At 52.3% G+C, this 23,086-nt stretch overlaps 1 protein-coding gene across 1 annotated transcript in view; it reads right to left on the bottom strand.

Moving 5' to 3' along the window:
• Positions 1-314: 314 nt before the first annotated feature.
• The window catches only part of PLEKHA7 (pleckstrin homology domain containing A7), a 203,870-nt gene continuing 181,098 nt past the window's right edge, over positions 315-23,086 (bottom strand). Inside the window, exons 14-23 of the mRNA XM_036259722.1 lie at positions 15,234-15,302; positions 14,981-15,061; positions 14,069-14,218; positions 13,401-13,502; positions 7,441-7,549; positions 7,073-7,299; positions 4,623-4,811; positions 4,421-4,538; positions 2,516-2,619; positions 315-1,961 (exon numbers count right to left, since the gene is read on the bottom strand). Of these exons, the coding sequence (XP_036115615.1) occupies positions 1,752-1,961; positions 2,516-2,619; positions 4,421-4,538; positions 4,623-4,811; positions 7,073-7,299; positions 7,441-7,549; positions 13,401-13,502; positions 14,069-14,218; positions 14,981-15,061; positions 15,234-15,302 (1,359 nt within the window). The 3' untranslated portion in view covers positions 315-1,751. The remainder of the gene's footprint in view (positions 1,962-2,515; positions 2,620-4,420; positions 4,539-4,622; positions 4,812-7,072; positions 7,300-7,440; positions 7,550-13,400; positions 13,503-14,068; positions 14,219-14,980; positions 15,062-15,233; positions 15,303-23,086) is intronic.

Genomic DNA, 23,086 nt, shown 5'->3' on the forward strand with positions numbered 1-23,086 from the left:
GCCACCAATCCAGAGCCATTATCAGTACGTTTCACCCATTCATGCACAAGCTTTCAATACTGATTCCAAGCCAATGTAATCACTCTTAGGCTTCCAATCACAGTATGAAAGGATTAGGCAGTTGACATTTCAGGGATGAAAAATCAATTTAATGATTCACAAAGAAAAAGCACATTTTCTTACGCGCTCAAATGTGCTCCGGATAGAGAGATAAGGCCTCATTTAAACCCAGCCTGATTGTTTCCACAAACAGAAAAAGGTCACTAGGCTCTGTGGTGTATCCTGGGGAAGAACCACGCCAATCCATTATCATTAGGAACACGTTTATTGGCGTTGATACAGAGACTTACACAAGTCTTTTCTTTTTTAAGAGAAAAATTACAAGGTATTCAAGTTACGACTATTAGATAACCTTTCTACATTTGAGACATCAGGTTGTAAAAGGTCAGTGTTACCCCACATAACATTAGCTTATAAAGTTTAAAAGTTACTGGCTTTGCAGCTTTTCAGGATATGAGTGTCCTGGGTCCTACCCCTTTGGTGTCTGAGCTAACAGCTGCAGAGGCCCCTCTGAACACAGAACATAATGTAGCTTGCCATCTGTTCAAGTTATTAAATACTAAAAACACAAAAAGTTTTCCATAAGAAACTGTTCAATGGGACTGAAGGAATTAAAACCAAACCACTTTAACTTGATAGAATTTATTCACATGTACACTCTCTGAAGTCTGTATCTACTGTCCAGATGCAAGATGCGGACCGTGATAAATTCATAATGCCCAGACCTCTGCCAGCGACCACGGCCCTGAGGCGGCAGGCTGGCTCGGTCTCGCGGGCGGCTTTTGGGATGAGTGCATTGTGAGCAGTAGGCCTACACGGAGGGGGCAGCAGGAAGGTGAGCCACACACGGGAGTGCTCGCTAGTCTATGGAGACAAGAGCTGCTATTATAAGCCTGGTGACAAAGAGCACAGGCCCGTTAGAGAACGTTCAACGAGAATTAGAAGCTTCTGTAAATACAATCAGGCAGGATTAGAGAGGCAACGAGCGGTGACACTAAAAGCAAAGGAGCTTGTGCAATGAATGAGGGAAAGAACAGTCAGGCTTGAGGTCTAGGGAAACACTCGGTTTTAAACAACAGGGTTATGTCGAAAGGGATGTATCCAAAATGGACCTAAGGCGACTGTGGGCAGGGTGCAGTGCCGGGAAGCACCACCAGGGGTAGCAGAGTTCCCTGGCTCACTTGGCGCACCATGAAGCCGGTGGGCACCACAAGCAGGGAGAGCACAGCCCAGAGCTGCGGGGCGTGACCCTGTGCTCAGCTGCCCCACAGGGCATCTGCTCGGAAGTTTGGGGGTTTGGTGGGCTTGTGCTCCTCCTCATCAAATCCTATCACCTTCTTCCTCCTCCACTCCTGGAATCCTCAAACCAAGTACATATTCCCAAGTCCTCGATTCAGCGGAAAGACTCTGAAGGCCTACAAAGGGCTCTTTCAAGCTCAACTCAGAGGACTGGCTGGGCGTTTCCTCAGGCTCCTTGACTCCTGCAGTGACATCCTCAGGCCAGCTCTGCTTCCCAATCACCCTCTGACCAGGTCACGCATGCGTCCCAGCTTGTGAGCAAAACAGCCCCGTGAGGTGTTCTCTGAACCACCTGGGTCAACAGCCCACTCACTCAGGGGTGTGACACGCTTGTGTTCAGGGGACCCGGGGAAGCTCTGCTCCCTGTCCCAGCCCCAGCTGCCTGGACCCTCCTAACATACTGAGCCAAGGTCTCCGGGGTGCGGGTGGCTGAGGTAGTGAGGCGCGGGCAGGCTCGCCCTCTCTCCCTGGCTCAGCGTCCTCTTGCGCTCTCGGACCAGGGCCTTCTGGTGCCGCTTCATGCGCTCCAGCTGCTCCTCTGCGCTCATCTTGCCCCGCTGGTGGTCCCCTGAGTACAGGCGCTCCAAGGCACTCTTGGGTCTCTGAGGAGGGAGAGGGCGAGAGACAGAGCAGCTGGGCTGGGGCAGAGGGCAGCCGCGCCGCTGGCTTCATTCCCTTCTTGGTCTGTCTGTCTCTCACACAAACACACTGTCTGGTTGGGCTCGGCCACCGAGAACCACTTCCGCTAGGCATCCTCGGACATGATGCCCTGGCCTTCATGGGCTCCCTGGCAGCACCCCATTCTGTAGATGCAGACACTGAGGCCCAGGCCTTTGCGGTCAGGTCTACAAGCAGCACACGGTGGGCTCGGAACTCAGGGCGCAGACTTCCTGGGCTCCCTCCTTCGAGCCTCACAGGCTGGGGAGAAAGGTGGGGTCCTCAGGAAATGGAAATGGTGATGCCCCTCTGGGTGGGCAGGGGGGAAAGGTATCACTGAGCGCGTGGTGACAAGGACCCTGAGCTCAGGAGGGGCTGAGATCGCCTCAGAGACCGTCCCCAGGGCTCACAGGACTGCCAGTCACCATCCACCTTGGAGCCCTTCCCTCTGTGCGAGAGGGAGCAGCGAGCTCCTCGGAAACTGCTCAAGGCCACTCACAGGGAAAGTCATCTTGCTGCTGTCGGCATCCAGACCCCGCCGGAGGGTGACGTAGGGAGCGATGGTGGACGACTGCTGGAGCCGTGACGTGGACCCTGAGAGCCCTTCGTGAGGAAAGACAAGGTGAGTACTTGTGGTGGGGTGCACAGGCCACCAGCCCCTCCCTGCTCCCTCCCTCCCTGCCCCTGCTGTCAGGCACCACAAGGGCTCAGCCAACAGGGCCTGAAGAGCAAGGCTCCAGGTACAGGACGAGTGGCCAGTCCAGGGGTGCCCTCTGCCCACAATGGGGGACAGTGTCCATACAGATCTGTGGACTAGTCTCCCCTCACACGCAGAGGACGGGGCTGCTTGGCAGATGTACAGGTTGGAGGAGCAGGAATGCCCTGCATCCCTTCCTTCTGATGAACTCTCGGGGCCCCTGCGCGGCCCAGTGTGGATACCCCGCCTGTGTGGAGGCTCCTGAAATGCCCCAGGCAGAATCAGTTACCCCGATATCCTCCAGTATCTCCACTGACACTGACCACCGTGGCAACACACCTAACTAGACTGCAAACTCAACTATGCTTGGTTGACTGACTGAAGGAGTCAACGAATGAAGGGAAAGGGGCAGGCACCGAACGTTTACTGAGCGGTTACTATGGCAGCACTGTTGTCTAGACTTCTGTCCCACTGGACCTACAAAGGAAGTATTACTCAACCCCTGCAGGGGTGGGCGAGCCAAAGCTCCCAAGGGCTGAGAGATGTGTCCAAGGCACACGGCAGGAGCACCGCTGACCGTGTGCTTCGCACATGTGGGTCCTGTGGCTCTGGAACCATCTCAGCCTGGAGGCTGGGGCCACGGCCTGTGCCTTCTCCACCAGCAGCAATTCTTACCAGAGGTGGTCCTTGACATCTGGAAACGAGCATCCCGCTAACTGGGGGGACCACTAGCAAACAGCTCATGGCAAAGAGAATCCCAAGCAACAAAGAAACGTCCTGCCCACAATGTCACCAGTACTGCCCTTGATAAACACCTCCAAGCCGTAATGAATGAAGGGGACAGGGCCTCCGGGCCCAGTGTCAAGGGTTGCCGTGGCCAAAGTAAGCCTAGACAGCGTGGTGAGCTGGGGGTCACACAGCCCTACACGTGCGGGAACCATGGCTGTGTGTGTGTCCACCTGGCCAAATGGGCGAAAGCGCTTGACCGTCCACCTCCGGAAGCAGACAGGTGGAACACGTGAGGGAGCCTGGTCCACCTGCTCCGGGGTTCTGGAGGCCTCCCTTTTTGGAGATTTCTGAGGAAGAGGGTCTGGCTATGGGAAAAATGGGGTACGGGTAAGCCTGAGGGCCTAAGTCTGTCCCCATCCCCACCTTGAAGGGAGAAGGAAGGACAGCGAGAAGAAGGCCCAATTGAAGTGTGTTTAAAGAAAGGATTCAGTGAGCCTGAGTGACACAGAGGAAATCATCCTCGGAAGGCACGAGATGGCCAAGCTGATGCCGTCCCCAGCACCCCACCTGCAGGGGCAGCGGCTATAGCCAGACCACCAGGACTGGCTTCTGGCTCTGTCACTGGTTACTAATCGGCAAGGTGCTTACTTTCTCTGAGCCTTGGTTTTCTTATATCTAAAACAAAGACAATAATAGCACTTCCCTCATAGACTATGAATATTAGCTAAGTGATTATAAAGTGCTTAACACAATACAGTGCCAACCTTTATAGTAACTGCTATTGTCACCATTTCCAGGAACAGATGTAACGAAAAGAAAGAGAATCAGGGTATGGGCCAGAGGAAGGAAGGACCGGCCTCCCTGAAGCCCAGAGCCTGAAGCTGCAGGCACGAGGGTGCGAGGTACCGTGGGAGAGTGGGGAGCAGTGACTGGCAGTGCTGGGGCTTCCCAGAGGCCTTTGAGGACAGCGTGCCTTACCTCTGCTGGGCAGCGTCTGGTACCTGGTCTCGGGGCCCAGGAGTCCCAGGGAAGGCTGGGCCGTGTCCCCACTGAAAGTCGTCAGCTCAGGCTCACTGACGTAGGACCGGAGCTCCGCCTGCGGGCAGAGCAGGAGGCTGTCATACCTGCCCAGTGTCACGCCACTTCCCTCCACTGCAGGTGTCCCCGGGGTCCTGCTCACCCTCGAGTCCCCGTTCACACACTGTCCCTGCTCCCGGTCTCGCTTCCTCTCGTCCGACTGCCGCTTGAGGCCCCTCACTGAGGTGTGCCGGATGACGGTGGCCTCCCTGGGCAGAGGCGGCACGGCGGGGGGCGGGTCCTCCGGGCTGTAAAGCTCAGGGAGCGGGGGCCTGGGAGGTGCCTCCTCTTCCTGCTCAGAAAAAGGAGCAGAGCGGGTACCCAGTGAGAGGGAGCTGGGGGGAGCAGGTCGCGCAGCCCCACCACTGTGGTGGCCCAAAGGGCCGGACGTCCACCTCGGGCCTGCAGAGCACAACCACTGCGGCCCACAGGTGCCAACATTTTCCCTGGTTGAGCTGTGAGGAAGGCGTCCCCTCGGCTCCAAATCCATTCTTCCCTGCGATTCACCCATTTTCCTTTTTTCAAAGTGTTGCCTTCGCTGTGTCCCCAAATCCAGAGCTCTGGTCACCTGGATCCATGTTCTTACTCCACCTTCTCCGAATGCCCCAGAGGGGGAGCAGGCTGGCCCCGAAGTCTGTGGCAGCGCCACCCCACGTCTCTGCCCCGCTCTGCTGTGCTCAGGCAGCCGACACCGGCCCTGCAGCCTCAGACTCTCAGCCGTCTGGAGAGCTGAGCAGGGACAGTCTTCCTCCCGCCCTATCAGTAGTGTGACCGTTACAAAACATTTCCTCCTTCCCAACCTGGGGACTGAGCAGGCGGTCAGGATGGGTGACTGACTGCCTGCCCCACAGCCCACTCCCTGAGGATGATGAATGTCACTGTTTTCCTCCAACTCCCCTCCCCTCACACCGCCTGGGCCATGACACTCTGAGGGCTGTGGCTTCGCTACAGATCAACAGCCTGGCTCCCAACTGCCGTGGACATCGACTCCTGGGACAAGTGACCATTGAGGCTCCTGCCTCCTAAACCCCCCCTTTCTTAGTCTAATTCTGCTTTTTTTCTCAGAATTTTGCAGGGCCTGGGGAAGGGCACGGCAAGCTAGCCTTGCGAAGGTTTGTCCGCATTCTTCTTTTATAACTCATTTCACCAGTGTGTGACGGTCATCCCGTCTCTGAGCATCAGGTTTCTGACCCTGACATGATCTCAGAATCACCAAGTTCTGCAAAGCTCCCCGGAAAGATAAACACAAAACATCCATTGCCCTAAATTGAAGGCAATAGAATTTCTGGAGACAAAGGGTGGGAGACATTTTATTATATATATATCTATTTCATGTCTTTTGATTTTGTACCCTTTGAGAGTATTATCTAATAAAAAAGTAAGTGACTTTAAATTCAAGAAACTAAGGCACATAAAAATGAATAAACCCTGGCCAGTTTGGCTCAGCGGTTTGAGCGTCGGCCCTCGGACCAAAGACTCGCGGGTTCAATTTCAGTCAAGGGTGCACCATGCCTCTTAGATCTGGGATTGGGAAGGAGATCTCAAGATGAAGAAATTCACAATGTCCCGGGGCCCTGGGCCCTGGCCGGTAGCAGGTAAAAGGTGAGGACGGTTATGGGAACTGGTTTGAGCCACTGCAGTGCACTGACCTCTTCAGAGGTCCTGGGCACACATGATGCCCAGGCAAAGCTCCTCCAACCAGAATCCTAGAGGCCTCCCTTCCAAGGTCCCCTTTGCCATGGCTCTCCAGTCACCTGGACCAGACCCCTCATGTTCTCCACCCAAAGCTGGCCTGGCCCTGTGTGAGCTATCACAGTACCTGACCACACCTTGTTTCCTTCAAGTCTCCTGTTGTCCCAGACTCTGCCTGGGCTTGGCCCCTCTCTATGCCAGGCAAGCCAAAGTACTGGCCCAGGCGATCACCATGGCCACAAACCTGACCTGAGGACCTGGGATGAATGTCCAATAAGATGGCAGAGGCACAGAGCACGGTCAGGAGATGTGGACTGAATCTAACATGGAGATCTGAAGCAAATTTTAACACCTTCGGTCCTCAGTTCTCCTGTCTCTGGGATGGGGATACTGACTTTCCTGCATGAGGTTATTTTGAAGATCAATATCCTACAACCCAGCAGAGTGCTCAGCTGTAGGTGAAGACAAGGATGTCCTTCTGTTGAGATGAGCTCACAGTTCACAGGCGTGTGTAACTGCAGGTTTGCAAGGGGCAGCCACACACCTCTCTGCACGGTGCAGGCCACAAATTCCACCTACTCATCACAGTCACTTTCTCTTGCTGGGCATCAGTTTTCCCAACTGCAAAATGGGAGGCTTGGGCTAGAGTCTCTTGAAGGGCCCTTTGAATTCTGGGAGTCTGAGGTCCAAAGGCAGGGCCCCTCTAATCCTTAACTTCTCATGGCTCAGGACTCTGGTTGGTTCTATCTCCCCATGTTTCCCTAAAAACTTCTCTCCTGAGAGAAGCTGACCTGAGGACACAGAAGGGCAGTCATCTGCCAGAGAGGAAGACAGCACTCAGCTCCTGGTCATCATACTTACAACTTTGGGCTTCGTCTTGGTGGGTGACTGAAGAGGAGACGTCACCTTCCTCAGCTGGGGCGGGTGAGATCGGTAGGGCAGGTAGGTTTGCAGCTGAGGGAAGAGGCGAACCTCCAGGGGGGTCCGCACAGGGCTGGTGGGAGGGCTGGGCTGCGGGGGCGGCTTGCTCTCAGAGGTTGAGAGCGAAGGCACAGGTGGGTGAGGAAACAAAGGCACCGTTTTTCTCTCTAAGGGGCACAGAGGGAAGCAAAGGAGGGGATGGAACCCAGACCCGCTTCCTCGGAGGAGTGACTTCCACCACGAGGACCCGACCTCCGGAGGCCGTCCCACCCCCTGGGTGCTGGCCTCCAGGGCGACGGCCCACTCACCCGGATTTTTGACCGATTCCACCAGGATCCTGAAGTTCTCTTTATTCGCGCTCAGGCCTGCAATGACATCTTCGATCCTCCAGAGATCCTTCTGTATCTGGGATTTCTCCTGCGGGAGACAAGGGGTGGTTCGTGTCCCTCTTAGCTCCTTGCAAGAATTTTTGTCTTAGGATTGGTGCTGTCATTTCACACAGGGACCCTCACCCTGGGAAGGCAGCATTTCCTTGGGAAACCCCCCAGGGCTAGAGCCACGCACACTTCACGGCTTCTCGGGGAGCGCAGACCTGGATGGTGGGTGCCCAGGCTGGGAGAGCCATTTCAGGGGAGCTCTCGCCAGTCCGCCCTGCCTAGCTCCACCGCATCTAAGAACAGGCTGCCTTAAGTCCTGCACGGTTCCACTTATCCGAGGCATCCAGGGCAGGTTCCAAGGAGACAGAGGTGGCTGCCAGCTGCCGGGTGGGTGGGGTGGGGAACAGAGATTGCTTTTTCTATTTTTTTTTAATCCTCACCCGAGGACATTTTTCCATTTTTTGTTCAGAGAGAGTGAGAGAGTGAGAGGGAGAGAGGGAGAGAGAAAATGACGTGAAAGGGACACATCGAGTGGCTACCTCCCGCACGACCCAACCAGGGCTCAGGGACAAACTGCAGCTGAGGTACATGCCCTTAGTGGGAACCAAACCCGGTCCCTCTGGACCGCAGGCCGACGCTCTAACCGCTGAGCCAAACCGGCCAGGGTGAGGATTGCTTTTTCATGGGTACAGAATTCCAGCTGTGCAGGACAAAAACAACTGTGGAGATGGGTGCACAACAATGTGAATACAAGTAACACTACCAAACCGTGAGCTCGAACATGGCTAAGGTGGTAAACTTCACGTTAGGTATATTTTACCACAATTTCAAAACACAGACCATCTTAGGCAACCACTGCATGAGGGAAGAGAAGGCAAGGACTAGAGCTTATTTATGCCTTCCCTAGAATATAAAGAGCATCTTTTAAAAGACAGCTAATCCCTGGCGGGTTTGGCTCAGCGGTTAGAGTGTCCGCCTTCGGTCCGGAGAGACCCGGGTTCGGTTCCCGCTAAAAGACAGCTAATCCTGGGATTTGAAGTTTAGTTCAGAGTACATTCAGCCATAAAAAGGAATAGAGTGCTGATACCTGCTACTACATGATGAACCTGGAAAACATCATGCCCAGTGAAAGCAGCCAGACACAAAAGGCCTCGTATTGTATGATTCCACTTCTATAAAATGTCCAGAACGGTAAATCCATGAAGACAGAAAGTAGATTAGTACTTGGCTCGAGCAGGCGTGGCCAGCTGAGGGTGGGATGGCAGTGACTGTTAATAGTACAGATTTCTTCTGGGGGATGATGCAAATGCTATAAAATTGATTGTGGGGATGGTTGCACAACTCTGACTATTCTAAAAAGCACTGAATTGTATACTTTAAAAAGGAATTCTATAATAATGCTGTTATTTAAAAAAAGTAATGGGCCCGGCCAGTGTGGCTCAGTGGTTGAGCATCCACCCATGCTCCAAGAGGTCACCGGTTCGATTCCCGGTCAAGACACATGCCCAAGTTGTGGGCCCGATCCCCAGTGGGGGACATGCAGGAGGCGGCCAATTGATGTTCTCTCTCATCGATGTTTCTATCTCCCTCTCCCTTCCTCTCTCTCTCTAAATTAATAAAGAAAAAAAATTAATTTATTAAAAATAAATTTTAAAAAAAGTAATGGGGAAAGAGCCCGGCTACAGGACTATATACACACACTTGACAAGTTACAACTGAAACCGGCTGGGAAGGGGCCCTAGAAAGAAGTGAGTGGGGTCTGTCGTGATTAAGGAACTGCGGGCATCTTTTAAGACAGTTGTTAAACATCGACTAGAGTCTTCTTTCAGTTTTTAAGTTATCACGGGGAGGACAGAGGGTTTCACATCCTCTCGAGGCACCCGGCCACCCTCAGTTCATCAGAAGAGCTCTCGCTTGTATGACGCTTACGGACCTGATTCTACAACTTGACTCTGCGCGCTCTGACACATCCCCAGCGGCAGGTTCTCAGCAGATTCTTAGTGCATGTATGTTGAACGAACACAGGACTAGTCACTGAAAAGTCCCTGATCAAACACTGTCCAACCACCATGACAACAAGTGTTCTAGGCTCCTTCCCAATGGGGCTCAGACGCTCATGCTCCCCCTGCCCTAAGCACCCACACACATCCTCAGGGCTGACCAGCAAATAAAGAACCTGATGTCCGCTCCTCCCTAGAGGACAAGTGTCCTAGAACAGTCATGTCTTTGAGCCCAGAGTGTGTGTCCAAGCTAACAGGATCACTAGAGCTGAGGTCCCCCAGCAGAGTGCCGGGAGCAGGGGATGGAGGAACATGGGGCTCAAGTCAACTCTCCCCTCCTCCTCTGGCAGCCTCCCTGGCACACTTCCACCTGCCAGCTCACAGCCCTGCCCCACTCTTTCTGTCACCCCCATGTGTAAGAGAAGAGCGAGGAGGAGAGAAGGCCAGAGAGCCTCTATCTTTCTCCAAGGGCGATGGAATTTCAGAACTTAATGACAAGCTGAAGGAAGCTTTTGAGGAGCAAGGCAGTGGGGTTTCATTCCTATATCCTCACACCAGGCTGGGCAGGAAGGCTCCTGGGTACTACATTCAGCAAAGGCTTGAACTCACTGTCCCAAAGTAAAGACACCTACAGGTCGCCTCACCTATCAATGCCTCTCACACGCTTACCCAGATGTTCTTCTATCTGGCTTCCCCACCCAGGTGGCCATGACAGTCTTTATAAATAAAGCCACTTGTCTTTAATGACAAGGCTATGAATTTTCTCACAGCCAAACCTGGCTGCAGGGAGGCGAGTTTCCAGGCCCTACGACTGAGACTGTGTGTATGGGGCTGCAAGCATATCTCCAGTGCTCATGATTTATTCAGGTCTCTGACAGCTTGCCTGGCCTAGAATTACACCAAAGGAGTTAGCACAGAGCCTGCTCAAGGAAGGGCTTTGTGAGCTTCCCGGGGGTCTGTGTGGCATTCAGGGAAAGCACGAGCAATGCCAAGCTAGGTGCAAACCCAACAGGGGGCCGGCCTTCAAACTAGCCCATGTTTTGCCCTGGCCAGTTTGGCTCAGCGGTTAGAGCGTCGGCCTGCAGTCTGGAGAGACCCGGGTTCGGTTCCCGCTAAGGGCACGTACTTCGGTTGCAGTTTGTCCCCGGCCCTGGTTGGTCGTGCGGGTGGCAGCCACTCGATGTGTCCCTTCACGTCGATGTTTCTCTCTCTCTCTCTCTCTCTGTTCCTCTCTCTCCCTCCCACTCTATCTGTACAAAAAAATGGAAAAATATCCTCGGGTGAGGATAAAAAAAAAAAAAAAAAAAAAAAAAAAAAAAAAAAAAAAAACTAGCCCATGTTTTAAGACCTGAACATAGTACCCATTTGTTCTGTGGTGGGGGGGGGGGGGGGGGGGGGGGGGCGGTGGGGGGGGGCTGGTTCTATTTGCTAAACCACCACAAAATGAGGTGGTTGAGAAATGCAAATGGCCAATAATCACATAAAAAGATGTTTAACCCACTAGTAAGTAACTAAATGCAAATTAAAACAAGATGTCCTTTTTCAGCAGGTAAACTGGCACAAACTAAAGAGACTGATAACATCAAGTGCTGGCGAGGATGTGGGTAGACAGGTTCAGTCCTCTCATTCACTGTGGGTGGGAGGGCGAGACTGCAGCCTTTTAGAGAGTGATCTGGCAGTAGCCATCCACACTGACGATGTCACTCATTTCAACCCATCGGGTCTACTCCTGGGGGCCTGAGATAAGTGCTCATAAATGAGCTTGAAAGGGCAGTTACAGAGATGTTCATTGTGGCATCTTTTATAAAAGCAAAACACTGCAAATACTGTCTATCAGAAGAGGAATGGCTACATGAAGTATGGACTGTCCAGACTACAAAATTCTATGCAGTGGTTAAGAACTAATTCACTTAGATCACAGATTTTTCAACCTTTTTTTTAATCTCATGGCACACATAAACTGATTACTAAAATTCTGTGGCACACCAAAAATTTTTCCATTTTTTGTTCAGATAGAGTGGGAGGGGGGAGAGAGAGAGAAACATCAACGTGAAAGGGACACATCGAGTGGTTGCCACCCACACAACCCAACCAGAGCCAGGGACAAACTGCAACCGAGGTACATGCCCTGAGTGGGAACCGAAACCAGGTCTCTCTGGACCACAGGCCGACACTCCAACTGCTGAGCCAAACCAGCCAGGGCGAGGAATATATTTTTAATGTTAGTTCATTTTAATTAATTTATGTTTAAATGTAAATAGCTACTGTATTGGTCAGCACAAACTTGGGGTGTCTTTCCTAGAAAGATTTCCACAACATAAGGTTATGACAAAAAAGTGAGTCACTGAACAAGGTGTAAGAATGATTCCTCTTGAAATGAACTTAACTCCACCCCCAAATAGACTATATAATTCTAGGTACGTGCACATGTTTGGAAATGCAAAGACAACGGTCAGGAAGGCAACCCTGCAAACGGGTGGCCCTCGTCACACAGGAAGGTGGTCTGGGGCAGACAGGGGAAGGGGGGAAGAGAAGCGTAAGTTTATGTTTTGGTTTTGCTTCCCACTGTTTTGTCTTTTCAGAGAGATGTATTCACATGTGATTTGAATAATCATAGAAACATAAGGAATAAAAAGGTAAAAACAAAATTACTGCTAAAATTAATCTGGCTCATGGAAGTCCAAGAAGATCGGTATAACGGGACAGGACAGTTTAAGAAACTAGTCATTAGAAATAATCGATTGAAAGACTTAACTGATATTCGCCTAGTATTTTCAAGCCATTATGCTAAGTGCTAGGGATGGAAAACAGAGAGGAAATTGTTAGTCAGCTCGGATGAAGGGAAATCATAGGAAAAACAGCAGCAGCAGGAGCTAGGCAGGTGCCGGGAAGCCAAGCAGACCAGCCCTGAGCCACAGGCAAGTCTCCACGTGGCCCTGGACCCACCTCCGAAGGGTGAGTAGGGGGAGAGCAGGGCCTGGGAAAAGCCTCCCCATTCTGAATTTCCATCTCTTTTGGGGGTGAGGCTGACATGAGGAGAGTCAACATATTCATTCAATCACCTGAGTGAGGAGCCGTGGCTAGAACCAGTTCATCAATTAGCAAGCCACGCTCCCAAACGGGCCTAGCAGGTGCCTCAACACAAGCAGCCTTGATTAATACTCCCTGAATTCAAATAAGTGGAATTCATGTCAGGGCCCAGAAATCTGAAGCTGGGTTTGCAAGCAGGTTCTTTTCCATTTTTAACATGTTGAGGGTGGGGCTGTAGCCTGGTTGGGCACCACAGGGAGGGAACACGGGGCATCTGGAGGACCCATCCAGGAGGAAGAAAAACCACAGGGCCTCTCTTCCCTCACCTCTGGGGACAGAGGCAGCTGTCAACGGGGTGGCCCGGTTTTTAAGGACAGAGGAAGCAGGGCTCTGAGCTGCCTTTCCTGAGTGGAGCACAGCGATGGGTATCTCCTTGCCCGGCTTCCAGAAATGCTAATGTCTGCCTGGAGACCAGAGGCACCTCCTGGATTCACACTGCCTCCTCAGGGGAAGGCTTGATAGCATCTATCTTCAGGAATCAGAGGAAGGAAGGAAGGAGGTGGGGCTTCTAGGAGCCCAAGATGGGCCAAAAACCAAGAAACACTGATCACTCTCAAGTCTCCGTAAGGGTCTCAAGGTTGGCATTTGTGTCTTCCCGGGTTGTTTTCCCACATGTAAAACCCTTACAAAACACCCCAGAGGGGCACGGGGGAGGGGGGGGGCTGTGCAACACAGGCTGGTGGGGGAAGGGAGCCCGAGGAAGAGATGGGGCGGTGAGCAGGCTGAGTGCCGGGAGGAGAGAAGGCCCAGTGGGGCGCACAGGAGTCAGAGCCCAGGGAGGACAAAGGGCCCTTGAACCACCTGGAAGAAGAAGGCCCGTCTGTGCTGCTCCTGCAGGGTCTGCTTCAGCTGCTCCACGTCGCTCTCCAGCTTCAGGTACTCGTTCCAGGCATTTTCCATCTCCTGTCGGCCAAGGAAACACTCTGAGTCTTAGCATCCTTGCCCCCAGGAGCCCGTGAGCACCTGTGCTCCTGACCACCGCTGACCCAGCCAGGGCAAGAGGGCAGGGGAGCCCTGCAGGTCCTGGGCAGGCCTGGGGAGAGACATGGGCTGTCTTCTCATTCATGCCCTGACCCTGGCCATCTGCGCTGTCCCTTCTCCCACCTTTGGCTCCCAGCCCTGGCAGAAAGGGCCTGCACCATATCAGATGAACAAGTAAAGTGGAAGTTCTGACATCTTAAAATTAACTGCACGCAGGTCAGGGAATAGCCTTATGGGCTGCTCTGAGAAATCTGGTCCCTTGGGTGTCACTACAGCCATCCAGGAGTCACTGATGGAAAGGACCCTAAGGCACCCCTGGACATGTCAAGCCCTACACAAGGTAAGCTACTGCCAGGAGGCTGCCTGCTACCCCAGGACTCTTGCCCCTGGCCACCAAGTCAACGATAGCTGGTGAGATGAGCAAAGCAACCCCCTGCCCAGCCCATCCTGTGGGGAAAGTGTCTGCTGCCTCCACAGCCTCTACGCACAGTGGACTCTCTGGAGAGCTCCGCCCGGATGTGGACAAGGTCCTCCTGCAGCAACCTCTGCTGGTAGGCAATCTTCTCCAGGTGCTGGGGCTGGTCTCGGTACTGGGCCATCTGTCTGTGCAGCACCTCCAGCACGGACTCTAGCTGGTCCTACATGGGGCAAGGGTCAAAGAGCAAGAGGATAAGAGACAGTACCTGGAGGCCTCCTATATATACTATGCCAGGGACTAACCAAAGCTGTCGGATCTAACCGAGACTGAAGGGCCAGTGTCCAGCTGGGGCCTGAGAGTCAGGGTCTCTGAGTCCAGCCCTGATTCTGCCCATTGGGTGGCCAGGGACAAATCACCTAACAGCTCCGTGCCTCGGTTTCCTTATCTACAAAATGGGCACAAGGCTATCAACTCCTTACGGGATAAATGATGAAAATAAATCAGAATCAATGGAAAAGTCTTTAAGCTCTTAGGACAAAGGGCATGTTATAAACCTTCAACATCACAAATATAACACCTTGTTAAAATGCAATAAGAAAAATAATTCACACTAAGAGACCAAATTTGGTGCCCCCAACTCTGCCCTGGCCCATTCCTGCCCTCCCATCCAGACTTGCTTCCTACATAGCCCAGATCCAGCGGAGCCCTCCTCTTGCAAGCTCACCTCACCAGGCCTCAGGGGACAGGTGGGCCAGAGCAGAATTAAGGGGGAGGGAGAGAGAGGGCAGTGGTACAAGGCCAAGGTCTCCCTATTTTCCTCCAGGTTCAGAAAGAACCTTCCCACCCCCAAAATACCCTTTAAACCCAAAGACATTATTCTGGATAAACTAACACCTATTACTGGATACCATCCAGTCTGTGACTAAGAAAAGACCAACCCCCTACTCCACCCAGCCTAAGATTATGCAAAACTGATACGTACTTTGTTCTCCTTGAGGGCTCGTATCTTGTCTTCCAAGTCCTGGAGGATCCTGTCCTGTTCACAGAAGATGCTCAGTTTGACCTGTAAGCAAGAACAGGTTGGAGAGGGCCTGGGATGACGAGAAAAGAGCATGGTCTTGGGGTGTAATCAGAAAGCCTTTGGCTACAGAACCATCCAAACCCTTGTGAAGCTGCCCACCCCGGTCTGGGGCCAGCTGGCAGCCGAGGCCCAGCCTGCCGCTCTGCTCACTCACATCGATGTCACTCTCGGCAATCTTCACCGGCTTCAGGCTCCGATCCTTGAGAAGGTCCCGGCCTGTCATCTGCGAGGTGAACAAGGTGAAGGAGATTTAACCACGGGTTCTGGGACTAAAACTCAGGAAGGAAAGTTAGCCCCCCCAATGGATGGGTGTGGAAGTCTTGGCAGTGGCAGGAGGTGTCATGGCACAGGAGGGGCAAAAACTCAGGCAATACCTGCTTTATTTTTAAGCCTATTTCATTTTAGAAAAAAAAAACAAAACCTTTTCAAGATTCTAGTAGCACTTGTAAATTTCTCAAATTCAAGGAAATGCAGATGTTCAAGTTACAGCATCATCAACTGTAGCAGCTTCTATTTGCTCAAAATCAGTACGAATCTTGGAAGATTTGCCACTGATAAGAGTTTTGCTGCTGAACCCGGGTCAAACACAAGTGACAGAAGCCCCTGAACCCCGCCCAGGGCAGTGGGGTGGGAGGACCAGGAGAACAAGCAAACCCCTCGGGCATCGTCAAGCCTTAGCCTAAGGAGTGTCTGAGCAGCCCAGGTCCCATGAGCAAGGCCCGCCTCCCCCCTCACTGTTTGGGAAGAGGATCTGGCCAAGAGAACAAGGAAGCTGGGTAATTACTGGTTGGGGTTTTTAATTTACCCGGGAATAACTGAGGTTGGGCCGTACTTATGTAAGTTACAAGTTACCCTGTCCTCTTGAGAAAGGAAACCACAAAGCAGTAGACAAAAATCACCCAAATTTATGGGTGAGTCAAAATTCACATTCTCCATCCCTCCCTTGACCCAACATGTGCAACAGGTTCTCCATCTCTCCCCGACCCCTGTGAAGCTAAACTCAACGCTCCAGTCCATGTTTCCATTTCCCCCAAATATCCTTCTTGCTGAAAGCCGAGCAGGGGCAGGGCTTTTGCACAGATGCCCTCCTGTCATGGCCGAGCCACAGGCAGAACAACAGCCAGGGTGGATGCGCCCCGTGTATGCGAGGCGGTCTTGCTGAACTTCATTTTGCAGGTCTGCCCAGGGAAAGAGACAAGGGAGTAGCTAACCAGGGCCAAGAAGGGTGGTATGTGTAGTATGAGTGCAGCCCAGGATGGATGGACAGACAGCTGCTGGAGAGACGGCCCTCGCTTTCTCCCTACTCCATCTGGGAGATGCAGTAAGCTTGTGAGTGTGAATCAGAAGCAGAGATATATTGGTAAGCATTTCCCTCAGAACTCAAGCTCCCTTCCCCCCCACATATGTCCAACTGTCCTATACTCTCTCCCCCTGACAATCATCATCAGCAAAGGTCAAAGGAGAATGCCTTCTCCATCCTGTCTTGGCCTGAGGACTGAGTCTGGCTACAGATGTGTCCCACCCACTCCCATGCTCCCTCTGGTCACATGGTAGAGGGCAGGGACCACCGTCTTGTTTATCATGGTCAAGTCAGCACCGAACACAAGGCCTGGCACACTGAAAGGCACTCGGCAGAGGCTTATTGCATTGCAGGTAGGTCAAAGGGAAATATTTGTAGGTCAGTGCTGCAGAGTTCCTGGAAAAAAAACAGAACTCCAGCCAAATTCTGCTGTTCAAACTGACAGATTATGTATGCCTACACGTACAGTCATGAAACACACTGACTACAGCAACAATCCACAAACAAGCAGGTGTGCTGGCTTCTGCAAGGGCAGAAGGGGAGAGGGAGGCGGTGAAATCAATCCTGGTGAACCACAAACAGCTGAACTTCCCAGGCAGGACTTGGGACTTTAAAGGCAGGGGAACCCAGCAGGTACGCTAGGAGAGTCTTCACTCTGTGCGACAGTCCTTCATCAAAACAGAGGGCGATGAGCTTGTCTACCCTCCAAGGGGCTGACACGGCTCATTTCCCAGGAAGAAATCATTTTCAAAGTGAGATGTGCTTTGGGGACTTTTCCTCCTGGCAAAACTCCTCCCCATACTTCACTGAAGCTTTTTGCAGATGATATCGTTTTGATACTGAAATAGCACAGCAGAGACACTAATTGAGCGATGCCTGGTTTTTTCAGCACCATCAGGGATTAAGTGAGGGCTTCTACACAAAAAGGGCATTTTGAGAAAGTGGAATCTTCTAAATTTTTTTATGGAAAACTTATTAAAAGTAGGCACTTCGCTGCCTTCACAGAATGATGAATATATATTCAATTTTTTTTTGATGAATCAGTCATTATTAAATAATAAGTAATATAGAATTTCTTAGAAACTTGCGTTTAGGGCTATTTGTCCCTTGAGTAAGTGCTCCCAAATTTCTGGGCTTTCATTTCCATTTTGGATTGACATACAATGTTTCTTTTCTCTCTCTGGATATTAGCACTTCCTCTTTTCAAAGAACTAACTTCCTCTTGTCCCCTTTTAAGGCGCTGTGAGTTGGGAATTCAAATTCAGGCAGTCTGTTAGGGCTAGAACCTCAACACAGGTGGCTTACTTGCTGCTCCCCATCCTCCTCCCTCTAGCCGAGTTTGGTGCCCTTCAAAGGAGATGCTCCCACACCTGTGTCTCCCACAACTAAGGGCTTTAGCGCATCAGATTAAATGTTCCATCTCTCTTCCCCGGACACTACCCTAATTAGGGGTGAAAGTGAGCTGTGACCTATTTTCTCCATATCCTCAAAGCCCAGCCAGGGCCTATCATACTGAGGATATTCGGGAAATGTTTGCTTAGTGAGTCTGTACATGTAACGAATCAGAGGTGAGCTGGCTGTGCTCCTGCTGAGACCTCCTCCTGTAAAGGCCTCAGGCTTGAGAGCTGGCTTTGTGATCCTGTGTACACAGCTCAGAGGCCCGTGAAGCTTCTTTTTTTTTTTTTTTATCCTCACCTGAGGACATTTTTCCATTTTTTGTTCAGATAGAGTGGGAGGAAGAGAGAGAGAAACATCGACATGAAAGAGACACATCGAGTGGCTGCCTCCCGCACCACCCAACCAGGGCCTGGGACAAACTGCAACTGAGGTACGTGTCCTTAGCGGGAACCAAATCCGGGTCTCTCAAGACCACAGGCTGATGCTCTAACCGCTGAGCCAAACCGGCCAGGGCGAAGCTTCTAAATTTAGCTCTGTTCCAGAGAGCTGAGGCTACTAAGACATCCACAAGTAGTGTATTACATCTAATTTTCCTTTTAAAACCATACTTTGCGTTAGCAATGTTTAAATCCACTGAGAACATCAACGATGGGTCCCCAGCATCACTGTCACCAGAAAAAGTGAGTCGGTGGGCATTATCCATTTGAAAGAGTGTCTGCAACAGAAAGGCACCGAAGGCCACCCAGGCCTCTTACTCCCCTCCACCACATCCCCAGACACCTTGCTCAGGGCTCAGGGTGACCGGCATAGCACCAGCAGCCTCCCTTGGAATGCAACTAAAGCTGGTGTGTTCCAGGCACTACTTCTGCATCAGTCAAGGGGGAGGGGGGTGGCCCCGTTTTATTCTAGTCCAGCTCCCAACATCAACACCCTGCCCTGAAGAGGAGTCACCTTAATCCCAGGCCCACAGTGGAATCTGAAGACAACCCAGCTCCTCCAAGGTGACCAGAAACAACCTCCCTCCCAAGGAACTCATGCTTGACTACCCAGACCATGCTGGTCTCTGTCTAGGGCAGGCCTCACCGTGGAGGCAGATGAGTGACAATGGAAACATGACACAAGCTGGAGGCAAGCTAGGCAAGCCCCCCACCCCTCACCCCCGTGGCAGCACAAAAGATGGAGTCACAGAACAGCATGGATGAGAGGCTCAGCCTGGAGTACCGGCCAAAATGTTGACAGGAGCTCCAATAGAAGAAAATAAACCGAAATGACTTGCAGGAAGCCTGGGGGTGGTCAGGAGAGCCCCTGGTTAAGCAAGTGATGGAATCGGCCCTGAGCCAGAAGCAATGGAATGGCCCCGCCTGGAGACACAGATCAGATCATCTTACGCTTCTCCTGGGCCGACAGCCCCGTGCTGACTTCTTCAGCACTTTGTAAAGCACGTTGATCAAAGGTTCATTATTTTTTATCTGTGCCAAACAAAAAGGTAAATACAACAAAACGTAACAGGTGAGACATCAAACAACACTTGAAGGAGCCAGAATTTGGGGACAGGACTGGGGGAAGCTGAAGGGGGATGGGTGACTGTGTGGTTCTGTGACAGGGACTCAAGTCCTCACGTGTGGCTTCCCAGCTGTCGGACCTTCCTGGAGTTCCGCCCCTTCGTCTATAAAATGGGGGCAATAAGCTCCGCCTGAAGGATCTCGGGCAGGTGAGTGTAGGTGAGAGTGCCCACTGCATTCTGGGTTCTGCCACAGGAGGCAAGGGGCAACCTGGCTTTGTCCTTCGGCCTCCCTCATCACACGCTTTGGAGTGGTGTCATCATTCATCCCCCAGACCCTCGCCTCCACACCCGTGTTGCATCGAAAGAATCACGTTGTACTGAAGATCCCAGTGTCGACAGCTCCCTGAGGGAAGACTGTCCTTACCCGCTAAGACGGGCAGCTCAACCCTGGCCTGGACACTGCAGTCACCCAGGAACTTCAGCCAATACGATGCCTGAGTCCCGCGCTAAGACTCGGCTGTAGTTGGTGTGGGGGTGCCTAGGCACTGGGATTCTCAAATATGCAGCCAGCACTGGGAACCACGACTCCAAACAGCGGCTCTCACACTTTGTGGTGCTTCAGAATGACCTGGAGGGCTTGTTAATGCAGGAGTGGGCAAAAGCAGGTTTACAGTTGTGAGTGACATTCTTCTAAGCTAATAAAGCTACTGTAATGATAATAACCTGCATGGGTTTCTCCATATGAACAACTGGATACAGATGTGCTGGGCCCCACCCCAGAGGTTCTCACCAAGCTGGTCTGGGGTAGGACCCGAGATTTTGCATTTCCAACAAACTCCCAGGTATTGCTGATGCTGCAGGTCACACTGAAAACCATGGCTTTGAAACTGTCCCTCAACTTTGGCTACACATGAGACACTGAAGGAGGTTTTGTTTGCTTTTAAGAGTAATACCTGAGTGTTATCAATTAAATCAGAGTTGCTAAGGGATAGGACGATACTCAATTAAAGAGCGCCCTGGTTGTTTTAGTTCATGTCCAGGGTTAATAATCTCTTCTCCAGAACAACGGACCTCAAACTGTAGTGTGCACAAGAATTAACCCAAAACTTGATTAAAAGAAGAAAAAAAAAGACAAAATTCAGGGCACCATCTCCAGAGATTCTAATCCAACAGAGCCCCCCCAGACTTGCAATGATTTATCAAGCTCCCAGGTGATCCTGAAGCAGGTGATGTCCCACAACCTGAGAAACTCTACTCCAGAAGCTGACTTTGGAAAAACACCCTGAAGAGAGAAGCCCTGATCTCAGGCTCAAACAGTCCGAAAGGGTCTAGAGCCACTGATGACATGTCCCTCACCAGGGACAAGAGCCTCTCTGGAGTTGACTGCCTCCTACTCTACCTACAAAGGCATCACCTGGGCGGCTTGCACATCCCCTCCCCTCCGCACCCCATCCCAGCTGTGCTTCGGAGCTGCATAAAAACAGTTCAAGTTGTCAACAACAGCTACCCCCCACACTCTCTCCAGACCTAGCCAGGGTGAAGGGTCCTGAAGAGCAGAACTTCGATGCAATACGTACACTCCAGCAAATACACCTTTGGGTGGGGGAGGGCGAAGTGCATGGTACGCAGAAGAAAGAAGGCAAGTGTGGTTGGTCACTGGGTTTGAATCCCAGCCGTGTGACTTTGCAGAAGCTACCTCTCTGATGCTTGGGTTTCTGGTTGGTAAGGTGGGGATAATAACTCCTATTGCTCAAGGATGCTGAGAGGATGGCGTGAGATAGGAACATCAACTGCCCAAACACTGCCAGGCAGGAACAGATGCTTAATCTATGTGGAGTCCTTTCCACCCTGGCACCGCCAGGTAAAACGCCAGAGAAGTAAACATTTCTAAGAAGAACATGAAACAGCGTTTTCTAAGACAGTGGAGTATGCCTTTGTGGGATCACTTGGCACGCAGCAGGAATGCTCACTTCAGGGAGAAAAAGCTCCACACCACCACCCACTGATTCCGGAAGCGTCCACTGATGGAGGGGTGATGGGCTCAGGATCCTTAAGTCCGTGGCCTTTGGCAGAGACAAGGGGGCCTCTAGGCCAAGCGGGTGGGGATGGAGAGACTGTCCTCCAGAGAGGCTTACCCCTTACCCTCCCCACAAGGACCCAGGAGAGACCTCTCACAAGAAGCTGGTGACTGTGGGACTGTGCCTGTCACTATCTCCATGCAAAGGTCCATTCAACTGTGTCCAGAGGCCCTTGTCTCAGGCCCCCATGGGCCCAGCATCCACTGTGTCCACAGAGGCCCTTGTCTCAGGCCCCCATGGGCCCAGCATCCACTGTGTCCACAGAGGCCCTTGTCTCAGGCCCCCATGGGCCCAGCATCCACTGTGTCCACAGAGGCCCTTGTCTCAGGCCCCCATGGGCCCAGCATCCACTATGTCCACGGAGGCCCTTGTCTCAGGCCCCCATGGGCCCAGCATCAGCTCACTTTGTCTACCACATCACAGAATCTCAAGAGCCAGGGGGCCTTGGTGTTCCTGACCCAGTCGCTCCTCCACCCAATGCTCCTCAGACCTCAGCTGCCCTCCAGTGATGGGGAGCTCACCATGACCTGTGGTGGCCCTTTTAGAAAAGTCTTTTACTGAACTGAAACCCGTCTACCCGTAGCTACTGCTCACTTGTCTGAATTCCCCCTTCAGGCCACCGGAGGCACCTGGTGGTAATTCAGAGCTCTACAGACGGTCTCTGTGTCTTCCCGAATCGCCCTTCCCCCTGACCATTCTGTGCTGGAGCTTCCTGCCCAGCATGCCTTCCCCCTAGGGACCCCTGCCTCTCTCCACCGGGAGGCCATGACCTTGGATCCACAGGTGGCCGCCTTCCCTGGCCGTGTGCAGGCAGCCCGCACGCCAAGGAAAGGAGAACAGTGACCATGTGGCCTGAGCCCCTGGAATGTAGATTCCCCTTTCTGGCTTAGTAGGTGACGTGGGTCTCAGACACTGGCAAATGAAAGCATCTCACCTACACACTCCTCAGCATGGTCCTTGCAGACCCTCAGCACCTCTCCTTTGCCTCCAGCCCTTCCCTCATCTGGGGACTATACCCCGGCTGGGTCAGAGCAGAGCAGGCCGCTGCCTCCCGGATCTAGGCACCCGTCTTTCGGAGGCAGGCCAGGGTGGTAGCAGCCCTTCCCGCAGCCACGCCAGACTGATGACTCACACGCAGCACAAACCCAGCATCTCTTCCCACACGGGCCGAGGTACAACGATCTGGGGGACTAGTTCTGAGAGCAGCCAGCAACTGGAGTAACAGCACAAGGCCAGGGGAAGTTTGGTGTCAACACAGCTGTTTCTCATGACAAACAGTGACAACTCCCAGTTACTAATGTGCTGGGTACATACAGCTCCCAGCTAGTGAAACACCCAAGGACACGCCATGCCTCCGTCCCATCAAACACATTTCCTGGCATAATGACCCCAGCTCAGTTCCATAAAAAACTGAATTCCTCTGGGCCCACAGAAGCAGCAGCATGTTCAGACAGTCTGGGAAGCAACGGGATTAAGAGCACGAGCTTCAGAGTCAGAACGACACCCAAAGCTGACTCCCTGGGAAGTACTCTTGTGCACTGAGGAAGTCATTTCTCTCTCTGAGCTTCCATCTCTAACAAAATGATGCCACCACCTCCCTTCCAGGACCACTGCAGGACTCCCAGATGTATCAGGAGTAGACCAGTGGCAGGCACTCCTCCTACCCTCTGTTGCTAGGAAGCTTCTCATGGGAGTCAGGACACACAGGGACTCCTGGCTCTGCTCTG

This window comes from Molossus molossus, unplaced genomic scaffold, assembly GCF_014108415.1.
Source record: "Molossus molossus isolate mMolMol1 unplaced genomic scaffold, mMolMol1.p scaffold_m16_p_13, whole genome shotgun sequence".
Classification (NCBI taxonomy): Eukaryota; Metazoa; Chordata; class Mammalia; order Chiroptera; family Molossidae; genus Molossus; species Molossus molossus.